This window comes from Calliphora vicina, chromosome 2, assembly GCF_958450345.1.
Source record: "Calliphora vicina chromosome 2, idCalVici1.1, whole genome shotgun sequence".
NCBI lineage: Eukaryota > Metazoa > Arthropoda > Insecta > Diptera > Calliphoridae > Calliphora > Calliphora vicina.
The window spans coordinates 111,207,499-111,223,514 of NC_088781.1; the positions used below are offsets into that span (position 1 = coordinate 111,207,499).

General features: G+C 30.3%; 3 protein-coding genes across 3 annotated transcripts; 2 read left to right on the plus strand and 1 right to left on the minus strand.

Annotated features, from left to right (window-relative positions):
* Positions 1 to 2,646: 2,646 nt before the first annotated feature.
* Positions 2,647 to 6,024, minus strand: Ku80. The gene is made up of 6 exons (XM_065500994.1): positions 5,908 to 6,024; positions 5,513 to 5,608; positions 5,204 to 5,451; positions 5,019 to 5,144; positions 4,277 to 4,961; positions 2,647 to 3,719 (listed from the first exon to the last, which is right to left on the minus strand). Exons 1-6 carry the CDS (start codon positions 5,920 to 5,922, stop codon positions 2,709 to 2,711), a joined length of 2,181 nt encoding a protein of 726 aa, XP_065357066.1. The 5' UTR covers positions 5,923 to 6,024; the 3' UTR covers positions 2,647 to 2,708.
* A 3,850-nt stretch (positions 6,025 to 9,874) lies between these two features.
* On the plus strand, positions 9,875 to 11,095 carry LOC135951914 (uncharacterized). The gene has a single exon (XM_065501662.1). It carries the CDS (start codon positions 9,967 to 9,969, stop codon positions 10,966 to 10,968), a length of 1,002 nt encoding a protein of 333 aa, XP_065357734.1. The 5' UTR covers positions 9,875 to 9,966; the 3' UTR covers positions 10,969 to 11,095.
* Positions 11,096 to 12,065: 970 nt separating this feature from the next.
* Positions 12,066 to 14,706, plus strand: LOC135950791 (uncharacterized). Its single transcript, XM_065500318.1, has 2 exons — positions 12,066 to 12,686; positions 13,781 to 14,706. The coding sequence occupies exons 1-2, from the start codon at positions 12,159 to 12,161 to the stop codon at positions 14,441 to 14,443; spliced, it is 1,191 nt and encodes a 396-aa protein (XP_065356390.1). The 5' UTR covers positions 12,066 to 12,158; the 3' UTR covers positions 14,444 to 14,706.
* The last annotated feature ends 1,310 nt before the right edge of the window (positions 14,707 to 16,016 follow it).

A 16,016-nucleotide genomic window follows, 5' to 3' on the forward strand; every position in this document is an offset into this window, starting at 1 on the left:
GAAGATAAAATTTTATTTGATTATTTCGTCAAATAAGAACTTTTATGTAAAGGTGGCAAGGGATGTGGGGCAAGAGGATTGCAGACACGTCAAGGCGGCAAATAAAATGTTAATTTAAAATAAACTTTAGTGGCTAATTAAAAGCAACAACAAAGACAAAATTCGTTTACAATGACTTGTAGTTGTTGTAGTTTTTGTTTTTGTAAGTAAATTTATTTCCGAACGCTATATAAAATGAAAATAATTTTGTTGTAAAATAGATATTTATTTTGCTTTTTGTTTATTGTTGATTTTGCTGTGTGTTCTTTTGTGAATTTATTTATTAAGCAGCACTGTTTTGTGTTTTGATTTTTTTTGTATTTTTATTTGTCTGAAAAAAATTCATGTGACTGAAAATTTGTTAAATTCTTAGAAATGAAAATAAAAAAAATATTGCACACTTTTTTATTAATTCTTTAAATGTATGGCATTTTTATAAACCAAAAAATACTTTGTATGAAAAGAAATTTCTTGTGTTAAATTTATTATTTTTTGTATTTGTATATTTAATTTAACAATAAATAACCTTAGGTTCTTTCTGTTGGCAGTTGTACGAATGCGGAAGAAATGAAGCCTTTTTGCAAAACAATTTTCTAATGGCTTGTCTGCTAGAAACCAATATAAGAAAAACCGTTTTTTTTCTTATATTGTTATAATAAATTACTTAACACAACAGCCCACTACCAACAAACAAACAAACTTAGTTATTTTTGGATAATCTAACACATTTTCTATGCAGCAATACATTCGTGGTTATTGTTGTTATTTTATTGCCACGCGCGAGGTTGAGTTTTGTTTTTTCGTTTTTGTTTTGTAATCACGTACAATCACCACAAACAAAACAGCTGTTTTTATATTGAATTATTTTTTTTATTTTTAACTGTTATCTTCTTTGATTTTTCTTGTATATTTTCTTTAACTTTGTTGTTTTTATAGATTTTTATTTTCGTTAGCAAATTTTATTATATCTATTATGTAGTTAACAGTTAATATATTACTTTTTCTTTATTACTTAGCACTTTTAATTAAATTTAATGTACCAACAGCAGCTATTGAAATATCTTTTCTATTTTTTTTAGTATTTTTCTTGAACCGTGCACACACGGTGTTTGTTGGAAAAAATTTACATTTACCTTGAAAATTATGTGAAATGTTGCCATATGGGAAGAAATTGTAAATGTCAATTTTATGCGTTAAACTAGCGGTAGGGCAACATTGAAAATTAAAATAATGAATGATGCCAGAGTTTGGAATTTAAATGGTCGTTAAATATGAACATCACAATTGCGGTTAAATCGAATTAGTGGACAGACATTTTGGAGCAAAAATTATTGGAATTAACAGAAATAATAATTAAAAAAATCTGTATTTTCCGATCACTGCCTGAAGTAGGGTGCACGATTATATAATTTAATAATTTGTTTAAATTTTAATGATAATTTTAGTTTTTTTTCGCGAATTTGTTTCAATATATTTCCCGAAGTATAGGCTAAAATAATAAACACATATATGCTTCGCATTATGTTCAAAAACCGTGTAAACTAATGTTTAAAAAAATATGGCTAGGTTTTCTATTAAAATATAGTCATATTCACTGATTTTAAGTTACTCAGCGGATTTAGAAAGAAGAAATTATCATATATGTATATGATATTTAAGTATGTAACATCCATTAACACGAATTCTGGTGTTAACTAACAGTTTTCATACAAAAATAATTTTAACCGACAGTATAACACCTAGACTTCCTGTTAATGGGGGTAAGTAATAATTAAGCAAACATATTTATACCCTACACCACCATAGTGGGGAGGGTATTATGCGTTTGTGCAGATGTTTGTAACGCCCAAAAATATTAGTCTAACACCCTCCTTAAAGTATACCGATCGACTTATAATCACTTTCTGAGTCGATTGGCTGTCCATGTAAACCTTGTGCGCAAAGTACAGGTCGCAATTTTGAAGATATTTCGATGAAATTTGGTACATATTATTTTTTCGGCTCAAGAACCAAGCCTATTGAAACAAATAAGTTTTATATACACAAAATTCATGTCACCAAATTTTGTTACGATCGGTCCATAATTAGTCATTGCTCCCATATAGACCCGCTTCCGAAAATCACTTTAACGTGCATAAATCGCTTAAAAATGTTGGTATACACACAAAATTCAACATAGTTAACTTTAATATAGACATAAATCACACGACCTAATTTCATGGTCGGTCCATAATTGGTCATAGCCCCCATATAAGGCCCACTTCCGAAAATCACTCAAAAATATAAATTATTGAAATTTTAAATGAAAAATGTTTTTGCTCTTTTACTTAGTGTAGGGTATTATATGGTCGGGCTTGACCGACCATACTTCCTTACTTGTTTTTAACCAATATTTGTATATTCAAATTCAGTTTTATGTAAAAAAAAGTGAAAATCTGTATTTTTAGATTTTTCATATACACATCTACCACATTTATGGTTGTGATTGAATTGTTATCTAGAATTTTGTAGCATTGGCAAAGGTAATTTCATAAGATTAGTTTAGACGAAATTATGTCTCAAATTTGGAAAAGTAATTTTAAAATCCCCTTAAAAAAAACTGACCACTAACAATTATAAAATTTTATTTAATGTATAAAGATAAATATGTATATTAAAAAAAATCTTATTTAAGGTAAATCTGCCAGCAAATTATCCATATCAGAATCATTCATTTCCATTTGTGCTACATCACTATCGCTAAATTCCAAACTGTAAAATTCTTTTTCCTTAATCTGCTCATCCAACGAAGGCTCGCCAATAAAGCATAAACCCAATTCATGACGTACAATAACTTCATGCCAAAACTTTATCATACGACGATTTACAACTTCGGTCTTTATCGAAGAAATCCAAGTATTATAATCATCGAAGGCATTAAAGATGAAACAACGTTTACGATATACCGTTAAAGCCGAAATGATTTTATCCAAATTTATGTCGCCAAATGATTTGGGTTTAAATATCAGATCTTTTATTACCACACGTATTTGTGAAGCATAATGGTTAAATTTCACATCACGCTGTGTACTATTTTTAATTGGGAATACACAGGCTTTAAGTAATTGCTCAAAGTCATCGGCTGGCGTCGAAGAACGAACATGATCAAATGATAGTTGACTGGCCGATATAGAGGCCATATCATCTACTGTCTGAGTTAGTCGCGCAATCTTAATTCTTTCTTCAGCTTTAGCTTTTTCCAGCCAAGCATCACTAACTTTCAAGGGGAACAATCTTTTGACCTCTTTTGCCGCCTCTTTGGCCTGTTCCTCAATTTGATCGGGAACTTTCCAGAAGATTTCGGCAAAATTTTTATCTTTTAAAATTTCATCAAAAAATTCATCCTCTTCACTGGCCTTGCAAAGTATCTTACGTTCCATTAAATCTATAAAGTTTTTCTCGAAAATATGGGGAAGATTGTCGAATGGTAATAAATCTTTTTGACGTGTCTCTCTGGGCTTTTGAGGATCATTAGAGTCGAGTGTTAAGTCCATGCTATCGATCAGATTATCAATGGCATTTAATTGCTCTTCAGAGCATTCGGTTTTTTTAGAAGCTAATTTGGGAAACTCAAAGAAATGATATTGTTCGTAGTAAGCCACCTCATACATGTAGAACGAAGCAGGGCTGTCATCTTTGAGCTAAAAATAAGAAAAATTTAGAAAATAAATTAAATGAGCAGTTTATCATTTATGAAAAAATTAAGTGCAATTATATAATTGAATTTTTAATTAAATTAACAAATTTATTGTATTATTAATTTAATTTTCAAAATCAAATTAATTTTTTCTCTTAACCATTCCATTAAAGAAATCATTACGAACTAATTCCTGGTAATAATTCTAGTAAATACTTTAATTATATTAAATTCAATTCCTTATTGTAAATGATTAAAATCAAAACAAAACTTAATGAAGAAAAATATTTTTATTAAATTTCTATTAGATTTAAAATAACAAATATTAAAAATTCCAATGAATAAATAAATTCTATTCAAATAAAAGCTTTGAAAGGAGCAAAATAATGTGTTATGTTGGGAATGGTTATATGGAATGAATTTCTGTAATTTTTAATTCTGAACTAAGATTTTAATGAATTATTAAATTTTCTTTAATTAATTTGTCATTTTATTGAGCCCTAAATTAATGTTTAACCACACTTAAAATTACCTTCAAAAATATACAAATTTGTGACTTACCTCATTTGGCATCAAAATCACCATTCTCGGTTTATTGAACTTTTCACTGTACACTTTCCAACACAATATAGCTCTATCGGCTTTCAACAGTACCCGCACTAAAGCATTGATTATTTTCGCCGATCGTGTTTCACCACGTCGATGTAAAACCATATAAACTGTGTCACCACTGTAATATTCATCATATACGGATTTGCGTTGTATAAAACCCATAAATGTCAAACCAGGAGGTAGTTTTATTTTATCATCATTCGCTGATTCATCATAGGGTATTGGGGTGCCACCCAACATGTAGCCTTCCATTAAATCATCCTCATTCGGTGTTATTCTGTTGCCCTCTATAGAGTAAGCCCAATCACGTGTCAGAACTTCGTCCGCTTCATTCCAGACTTTTTTCAATTTTATTGTGCATTCATTTTTGGCTGCAATAATTCCCGTTATTTTAATTGCAATCTTTGTACCAATACGTAGTTCGCTGTTCCAGGTCCAAGGGCGTTTGTTATCACTTTTAGATATAAAAAACTCGGCTTCCTTTGGATTACTTAATTTAGCATTGCATTCGTGTACTAAGCGCAAGGCATATTTTTCATTTTCTACTTGTTGTTGGCTTCTTTTGTCAGAGTTAAATATGGCTTGCGGTAAAAAGTTATTGGCTTCATTATCAATATAAGCAATATTTGGAGAACTGTGGGAAAATTCAGATTTTTAGTATTAATCATTGTAAATTTCGTTTAACACTTACACCACTATTAAGTCTATATTGTGTTCCAATAGACTTTTAGTTACGTCTTCAAAGCAATCATAGGAATTTATACCGTCATTAAAATCATAAAACAATACCATTCTCAAGCGTTGTACTTTCTTACATCTGTAATTAATATAAGGAAAATCAAAGCTGTCTTTCAAATAAATTCATCTAAAACTTACTCTGAGCCAGCTTTTAACATGCTAAAAGCCACCACTATGGCATCCAGCCATTCGCCTTTATCCGCCGCCGTTTCATTGACAAATTGATAAAAATTCATTAACAACTGCCAACATGGCATTTCCATTTCCCCAGCATATTGAACGATATTTAAATAGCCATCGTGGGATTCATTGGTATTTACATCATTATAGGTACGTTTAGTGCCCACTAATACAAAAGACATGTAATCTTTCTTAGCACAACAGATCTAAAAAGAAAAGAGCTAAAAGTTAGCATGAAATTGTTAATAACTTCAGTAGTTAATTTACTTTGCGTTTAATAACTTCAGAACAGCATTTAATTGATTTTTGTTTAAATTCCTCTGGAGTACTTTGACGAACATCTAGAACGAAAATCATATATTCCTGGAAAGATAGAGGAGTTAGTTTAGTATACAAGATTTAAATAAAAATACAAAGATTTTAGAAAGATTAAAATTTTACAAGTACAGAGTTAATATTAATACTAATACCTATTCCCTAATAATAAATTATTAAATAATTAAAAATATTGGCCTAAAACGCATTTCCCGGCGCATAGACGATGCAGAAATTATTAAACATTAGTTCCCGCCCTTTATCTTTTTATTCATTACCCAAAAATATTGTTTTAATATAACTTAAGCCAATAAACATGTTTATTATTAATAATTTATGTTATTTACCTTATTATATGCCATTTTTTAAATTTATTTCAAATAAACTTTGTTTTAAAAATTTATAAACAATAATATTGTGAAATTGTGCACAATTGTTTAAACAAACGTAATGTTGCCGGATTGTAGAACACGATGCAGCTGTTAATGCGGGGATAGAAATTCCTAATTGATGGCTACACAACTATTGAATATGCCAACATAGCGATTTATTGTATATTTAAAAACGAAACAAATCAAGATCCCATTAACAGTTTATATTTTCATAATTTTTTTTCCTGTTAAAAATTCATATTTTTTGTATTGCAAGCCTTTGGCCAGACGAAAGGTCTAAACTCACTTTTGCTGTATATCAAAATTGTATAAAGTACTATCATATAAATTCAAAGAGAAGTATTTAGTTCACAATGTATTTAAACTGTATCATATTATATAACCTATAAAAATTATTTTAAATCAATATCCAATGATACCCATACTGATCAGATCATTTTAACTTTAAATTCCTAAACTCGCGCTAAAATGTTAACGTTTTTGTGCTCATTATTATGAGAGCTATAAAAACTAACAAAATTACTAAAATTCAAGCTGTTTGAACGAACTTGATTTATACCTTTTGTTGGATAGCTTTTGTTTTTTATTCTTCACACTTATTCGTTCTCATATGAATTAATGTAGGTTTACGAATTGTATCACATTTTTACCATATGTCTATACCTGATACAGTTTTGTTTTGATAAACGTCAAAATGGTTGTCAAGATAAAATATTATCAGGTATAGTGCCCATTTATCATCGATGTGAACAAAACATACTTTTAAAACACACTTTTTTTCAGAGCTGCATAAAATAGTAGCAGTATTTTTGTATCCACTACTATTTAAAAGTGTAGTATAGTAAACTAATGCATGTTGTTGTTGTTACCAAAAAACACGTGCGTAACAATACATAACAATAAATGTAAACAAAACGTGACAAAAATAGAGGTAACTTTCAGCATTTGCCACCACGACAACTTAGGACGAATTAAATTTTTTTAAACGGTAATCAATAGAAAAACACTTCAGGAACCTAATTTTATATTAGTCACTTCTGATATTTAATTAATTAATGAAATATTGTATAATAAAAAAGCAATATTACACAACATTTTTTATAGCACTTAGGCCTGATAACTTATCAATATTTTAAACATAGTTAATGTTTAAATATATTTTTTCCATACAAAAAAATTATTTAAACATTGATTAAGCTTAACTATGTTTAAAATTTTGATAAGTTACCTGGCCTTAACGTTTTTTATATAATAATATTATATTCATTTAGTAATATTATATATATATAGTTTTTCATTCCTAAAACCGATATCGTTCGTGGTGCCAAAAAACGACTAATGCATTTCGATAGGGTAATGTCCTAGGAATCACGCTAGGGTGTTGTCACTTTCGAAAAATTAGCCGTTTACAGGGTATACCATATAAAGTTGTAAAAAGAGTAATATTATATATATATATTTTTTCATTCCTAAAACCGATATCGTTCGTGGTGCCAAAAAAAGGCTAATGCACTTCGATAGGGCAATGTCCTACGAATCACGCTAGGGTGTTGTCACTTTCGAAAAATTAGCCGTTTACAGGGTATACCACATAAATGTGTAAAAACCGTAATATTATATATATATAGTGTTTCATTCCTAAAACCGATATCTTTCGTGGTGCCAAAAAAAGACTAAAGCATTTCGATAGGGCAATGTCCTACGAATCACGCTAGGGTGTTGTCACTTTCGAAAAATTAGCCGTTTACAGGGTATACCACATAAATATGTAAAAACCGTAATATTATATATATATAGTGTTTCATTCCTAAAACCGATATCTTTCGTGGTGCCAAAAAAAGACTAAAGCATTTCGATAGGGCAATGTCCTAGGAATCACGCTGGGGTGTTGTCACTTTCGAAAAGTTAGCCCTTTACAGGGTATACCATATAAAGTTGTAAAAACAATAACATATATAGTGTTACTGTTTTGACAACTTTATATGATATACCCTGTAAACGGCTAATTTTTCGAAAGTGACATCACCCTAGCGCGATTCCTAGGACATTGCCCTATCGAAATGCATTAGTCGTTTTTTGGCACCACGAACGATATCGGTTTTAGGAATGAAAAACTATATATATATAATATTACGGTTTTTACATATTTATGTGGTATACCCTGTAAACGGCTAATTTTTTGAAAGTGACAATACCCTATCGTGATTCGTAAGACATTGCTCTATCGAAGTGCATTAGTCGTTTTTTGGCACCACGAACGATATCGGTTTTAGGAATGAAAAACTATATATATATATATAATATTACTCTTTTTACAACTTTATATGGTATACCCTGTAAACGGCTAATTTGTCGAAAGTAACAACATCCTAGCGTGATTCGTAGGACATTGCCCTATCGAAGTGCATTAGCCTTTTTTTGGCACCACGAACGATATCGGTTTTAGGAATGAAAAACTATATATATATAATATTACGGTTTCTACACATTTATGTGGTATACCCTGTAAACGGCTAATTTTTCGAAAGTGACAACACCCTAGCGCGATTCCTAGGGCATTGCCCTATCGATATGCTTTAGTCTTTTTTTGGCACCACGAAAGATATCGGTTTTAGGAATGAAACACTATATATATATAATATTACGGTTTTTACATATTTATGTGGTATACCCTGTAAACGGCTAATTTTTCGAAAGTGACAACACCCTAGCGTGATTCGTAGGACATTGCCCTATCGAAATGCTTTAGTCTTTTTTTGGCACCACGAAAGATATCGGTTTTAGGAATGAAACACTATATATATATAATATTACGGTTTTTACACATTTATGTGGTATACCCTGTAAACGACTAATTTTTCGAAAGTGACAACACCCTAGCGTGATTTGTAGGACATTGCCCTATCGAAGTGCATTAGCCTTTTTTGGCACCACGAACGATATCGGTATTAGGAATGAAAAAATATATATATATAATATTACTCTTTTTACAACTTTATATGGTATACCCTGTAAACGGCTAATTTTTCGAAAGTGACAACACCCTAGCGCGATTCCTAGGACATTGCCCTATCGAAATGCATTAGTCGTTTTTTGGCACCACGAACGATATCGGTTTTAGGAATGAAAAACTATATATATATAGTGTTACTCTGTTTACAACTTTATATGGTATACCCTGTAAACGGCTAATTTTTCGAAAGTGACAACACCCTAGCGTGATTCCTAAGACATTACCCTATCGAAATGCATTAGTCGTTTTTTGGCACCACGAACGATATCGGTTTTAGGAATGAAAAACTATATATATATAATATTACTCTTTTTACAACTTTATATGGTATACCCTGTAAACGGCTAATTTTTCGAAAGTGACAACACCTTAGCGTGGTTCCTAGGACATTGCCCTATCGAAATGCATTAGTCGTTTTTTGGCACCACGAAAGATATCGGTTTTAATAATGAAAAACTATATATATAATGTTAATTTTATTTTGGAAAAAATAACATACTTTTTTAATAACAAATACTACATGTATGGTTGCAAAAATACGTATTTTATGCCTTTTTTCTGGTTTACGGTTTTATACAACTGTTCATAAATATATTGTAAAAAGTTTGTTTTCTGGTATGTTTTGTTCACGCGAGTCCATTTATCAATATTATTGCTTCGTTATGACAAAATTGATAGTGCTTTTGTTCTGACTACTTTGTCTTGACAACAAACGTTATTTATTGTTATGATGAAGTATAGGCAGGGCTTTAACTCAAGATATTTTAATATTATCAATTGTATATTCTCCCAGTTTAAATCACTATTTGGCAACACGGTACAAAATTCTCGCTAACATATTATGACTCACTCTGTTTTGGACATCTGTTTTGTTTGTGTTTCTCTTTGTGCTTATGTTCTGTTTTCTTTTGCGTCATAAACCGAAATCTTTTGTACATATCTATCGGCAATTTAAAGTAATCCAAACAATTGAACCAGTGGGACCGGCGTTAATTAAAATAATGGCTACCAAAAAAGTCGGTGCATCATTTGCAAAATTTGACGCAAAATTATCTCTAAATAATCCCGTAGAGGATTATGTCAAATTGTTGGATGAAAAAATGAAGGCTGATGTCATAATGCCCAATGATGTCTACAATGAATGCTGGGAAAAAATATCTGCCGCTACCAGGGAAACTGTATGGAAAATGCTGTTCGATGATAAAAGTCCTCCACAAAAAGAACAATTGGAAAAAGCTGCGGAATTATTGAAAATGCACAAGGAGGATGCTTGTTTCTATCAAGCTGCCGAATACAACAAATGGATTGTTACGGTGAGAGATGAATTATTAAAGAGGAAAATGTTGGATTTCTGGAAGAATGAAGTCGTACAAAAAGAATTGGGACCCTGTTGGGCTAGAGATTCTGATCTTTTTGATGACGTGGAAGATCCTGAACCAGCTAACTTTTACAAGTATGGCGATTGTGAGGCACCTTGGTTAAAAAACAAAGCTGTGGGTGCTGCTCAGAACGCTGCTGATTTAGTAGCTTCTTCACTGCTACACACAGAGCCGGCAAAAACTGACAAGACCTTAAAAAAAATATCTACAGAAACACCATTAGACGATTACAAACATAATGTGGAAGCTCAGGGCGAAATTGATGGTGACGATGAGGATGGCTACAAGCAAGTATTTGCCGAAGCTAGAGATATGGTATGGCAGCTTTTGTTTGGGGAAAATAAATTAAGTGCCGAAAACGCTAAAAAAGCCGCTGAACTTTTAGAGGAATATAAGCGAGACGCATGTTTCTATGGACCCTATGACTACAATGATTGGATACCAAAAGTGAGAGATGAACTTTTAAAAAGAAAGTATTTTGATTTTTGGCAAGACGTAATAGTGAAGAAGGAATTGGGTTTGTGCTGGGCTCGAGATTCTGACTTTTTCGATGATATGGAAGATACCAAGCCAAAGGAATTTTATAAAGTGGGCGAGGATTTTATCAAAAAACAGAAAAAATAATTGCTTTTTCATTTACGAGGCTAGCTATAGTAATCTCTTTTTGTTATACACATATAAATATTTATCCCTGTATTTTATACACCAGTTAATAATAAATAAACAATAAAATTGTTTAATTAATAATATACCTATGTACAAAATATTTAATTTCCTCATTGCTGGTAATTCAAATGATTCAGAATAATTCCCATAGTTTAAAAATAAAGCAATAATTGTTCAGTTGTTTAAATAATTATGTATGTTTGTACTAATGATATGACATCATATTACGCAGTAAAAATTAAGTGACCGTTAATATTTGAAAGCTTGGCTTTTGTTTTAAAAATAATTTTTGTATGTGACGCCCTGTTATTTAAGAGGAGTTTTTCATGTTATTTTACGCAGTTTTGTGGCGCCCTGTTTATGAATAATTTTAAATGTCATTTCTGAGGTAAATTCCTTTCAGAGTCCACATTTTGCTTAACAAATTCGAAATGAACTTATAGTTAGGAAAAACGTTATTTATAATTCGAAAATTCGATAAAAGTCGTCTGTCAGATTTGCTATCAAATTATTTTGTCTCATAGTAGTTTTTCGATTCCTTCTGCCCAAGTGTTGAGTTTATATAGTACCTGTCTCACGAAATTTGTTTATAAGTTTGGAAACGGCTGATTTATTATTAAATATTTATGACAGGTAGTTTTTTGTTTAATCTAGTACGGAAATCTAAAATTATTTGGTGTCTAAATTTTCGCAAATCTTGACTCTAACCATTTTTACTTATTAAGCGAAAAAAAATTCGAATATAAATATTGAATTAATTACATATTCTTTCTGCTTTAGTCTTCATTCTTGTAAAATTTAATAGTTTTCACTGTTTTGCAACTGCCAAGAACTGTAACCACATTTTATGAATGTATTTTTAAAGGTTTAATTCTATGGAATTTAGTTTAAGCGATTTAAATCTTATAGTAAGCAACACTGAAGAAAATATATCATTACAATATTTTATGACTCACTCTGTTTTAGCCATATCAGGGCACACTTGTTTTTGTATTGTTGTAGTGATGCAGTCACCTTTCTAAGTGTACCCTGTGCCATATGTTTTGTTTGTTTATTTCTGAGTCACAAAACGAAATAATTTACGAAATACTCAGCAATTTAAAATAATCCAAACAATTCATCAACTGACACCGGCTTTTATCATAAAAATGGCTACAACTGTTACCGAAGTCCTAGCGAAGTTACAACTTAACAATACAGAAGAATTAGTAGAATCTTCCAATGTTCCTGTAACTAACAAAACTTTAAAGAAGATATCCATAAGCACACCTGTAGAGGATTACGTATATAATATGAAAACTGAAAGTGCACCTGACTATGATGATAACGACACCGATGAAAATTCCTATTTGGAAACATTTTCTCAGGCAAGAGATATGGTGTGGCTGCTTCTGTTTGGTGAACCCTCATTAACAGTTGAAAACAGTAAGAAGGCAGCCGGACTTTTAGAAAAGTATAAACGAGATGCTGTCTTTTATTGTCCCTGGGACTATAACGATTGGATACCGAATGTGAGAGATGAACTTTTAAAAAGAAAGTATTTTGAATTTTGGCAAAATGTTGTAGTGAAAAATGAATTGGGTTTGTGCTGGGCACGTGATTCTGACTATTTTCACGATATGGAAGATCCCAAACCAATTGAGTTTTATAAAATGGGTGAGGATTTAATCAAACAATAGATAGGTAAATAAAATATTTATTTACAAGCATAGCTATACAGAATCTCAATTGCATTTATACACATTTATTTATTTATTTATTTATTTATTTATTACCAACTGATATTTACACCTATTTTGTAAGTCGTTGTTGGCACAAAGTCACGTCGACACCAAAAAAATGGTACACTCGACTAAAAGGGTTTTTACACTTACGTATGAAAGATGTTGAAAAATAATAGAAAGATGTTACGTGGAGCAAAATGAGATGGAATATTTTTTAAAGATGTGGAGTTCCAAGTCCTGTGTAATTGTTAAGGGAAGATGTTAACATCTTTGCAAATTGATGGTAGATGTTAGATGTGCTCTAGGGTAAAATGACTATTACATATAAAATTAAAAAATTCTGTCAATAGTAACCATTTTTTTTTATCGATATCGACGAAACATTGACATTTTTTTGGTGTCGACGTGACTTTGTGTCGATAACGACTTACAGGATAGGGGTGATTAACAATAAAATTGCTTTCTTAAAGTTTAATAAATTGATTGATTTCATAAAAAATTGTGTAATTATGTGATAAAAACAAAGTGATGTCATTTTAGTTGGTTTCTAAGAAATGGCCGTTATTAATTAATGGCTGACTGACTACTGTTTAAAATATATAAATATACTGTTTTAAAATTAAGTGAATTACCCTGTGTTAACACATTGGCATTTATTTCCAAAGTTATGTTAATTTGTGTGACATCCTGACATTTTAATTTTCAATTTGACGTATAGATGGAGCATATAATGATAGAACAAGCCATTGTTTCCGTATCCAAGTGAATTTTGATTAATATATTTCACTTTTTAATACATACAAATTTATATTTATAAGCCAAATTAAAATTTATATGGTTTTCTATGAAAAAATAGTAAATTTAATCGTTTTTATACCCTACACCACCATATTGGGCAGGGTATTAGTTTAAGCGATTTAAATCTTATAATAAGCAACACTGAAGAAAATATATCATTAAAATATTTTATGACTCACTCTGTTTTCGCCATATTTTTGTTTGTTTATTTTTGAGTAACAAAACGAAATAATTTATGAAATACTCAGCAATTCAAAATAATCCAAACAATTCATCAACTGATACCGGCATTTATCATAAAAATGGCTACAACTGTTGCCAAAGATCTAGCGAAATTACAACAAAACAATACAGTAGAATTAGTAGAATCTTCCAATGTTCCTGTAACTAAAACTTTAAAGAAAATATCGCTAAGATCTCCAGTAGAGGATTACGTATATAATATGAAAACTGAGAGTTCACCTGTCTATGCTGGTGACTACGATGAAAATTCCTTTTTGGATACATTTTCACAGGCAAGAGATATGGTGTGGCTGCTTTTGTTTGGTGAACCCTCATTAACAGTTGAAAACAGTAAGACGGCAGCCGAACTTTTAGAAAAGTATAAACGAGATGCTGTATTTTATTGTCCCTGGGACTACAATGATTGGATACCGAAAGTGAGAGATGAACTTTTGAAAAAAAAATATTTTGAATTTTGGCAAGAAGTTGTTGTGAAAAACGAATTGGGTTTGTGCTGGGCAGGTGATTCTGACTATTTTGACGATATGAAAGATAACGAACCAATTGAGTTTTATAAAGTGGGTGAAGATTTACAGTCCTGTCACAGAATTCCATTTCGATCGGAAGTAGAATTAATTCCGCATTTTGCTTCTTCAGAAAAAGTAAAACGAAAATTTCTTTCGCAATGAAAACGCTTTCAAAGTGGAATTGATATTTCTTTGTATTTATTAGTGTTAACATAAATGTTAATCTGTCTTTGCTTCCGGGGCTAAAATATTTAAAGAGGAAAAATATTAAAATAAACTTAAATCTAAAATAAATTAAAAATTTAACATTAACGGAACTTATACAGGTTTAATATAAGAACATTTTTTGTTATAAACATTCTTTGAAAAAGTTTAATAAATTGTTTGATTTCATCAAAAATTATGTAATTGTGTAATAATAAAAACATGATGTCATTTTAGTTGGTTTCTTTGAAATGGCCGTTATTAATTAATGGCTGACTGACTACTGTTTTAAAATTAAGTGAATTGCCCTGTGTTAACACATTTTTGACATTTTTTACGAAAGTTATGTTAATTTGTGTGGCAACATGACATTTTGATTTTCAATTTGACGTATAGATGGAGCATAATATAATGATAGAATAAGCCATTGTTTCCGTATCCATGTGAATTTTGTTTAAAACTATATTTTTTAGTGATTCAGAAAATACCTCTAGTTTTTGTGAAAAGCGTTTTAGTTAATTTTAATTCAAATTGGTACAACTCTATACAGTGTATATACATGTAATACCTTTTTTGAAAATTATATTCTGTAATTTAAATTTTCCAAAACAGTACTTCTTACTAGGGTTTTCAAATAATCGGGTTTCTGGTTTAATCGAGCAAATAATTAATCGGAGTCTAGATTTAATCGGTTAATAATAAATTGAAAATAAAAACTCGAATTTTGCGTACTTATACACACAAGCGTTTTGTTAATAAAAAGAACAAAAACAAACAAAACATAGTAATTCAACAAAACAATAAATAAATATATATACACATGTGAATTTTTTTTTGAAATAATATTTTAAAAAAGAATATAAATGATCTAATTTTAAACTATTTTGTTTTTGTTTTAACAAAACATGACTTAAAAAAATGTCTCACTGATTGTAGATGTTGGAGAAATCGAAAGTAAGGCATGATAAAGGATATCCAATTTCTCGGTTCTTTTTTTAATTTTTTCTAAGCATATAAAATCCTCCATCATACCATTGTAGTCCTTTTTGTCCATTTAAAATATACCGATCTACTCACAAACTTTCTGAGTCGGTTTAACGGTGTACGTTCTTCTGGCTGGTTCCTGTAAACATGTGAGCAAAGTACTGGGCCCTATTCCATAAAACAACTTATCAACTTTTCACTTTGCACTTATCAAATTTTTGGTTAATTTGCCAAACTTTATGTTCCTCAGAACTATAAAATTTGATAAGTGATAAGTTGAAATTGATAAGTGTAATTTGCAAAGTTTTTGCAATTTTATATTCTCTTTGCAATTTCTGTTCAACGTACGTTCATTTGTTCAAAGTGCAAAGTTAATATTGAAAAGTGTAATTTACAAAGATTTTGCAAATAATTATGCTCTTTCGTTCCACAAAAACTGTAAATTCTATTTTTACAAAGCAAATTTTGATAAGCTTGTCAACAATTTAAACTATCTCCTTACAAATTCATATTGTTATAACTAGTGAAGCTTTTAAAACGTTATGTC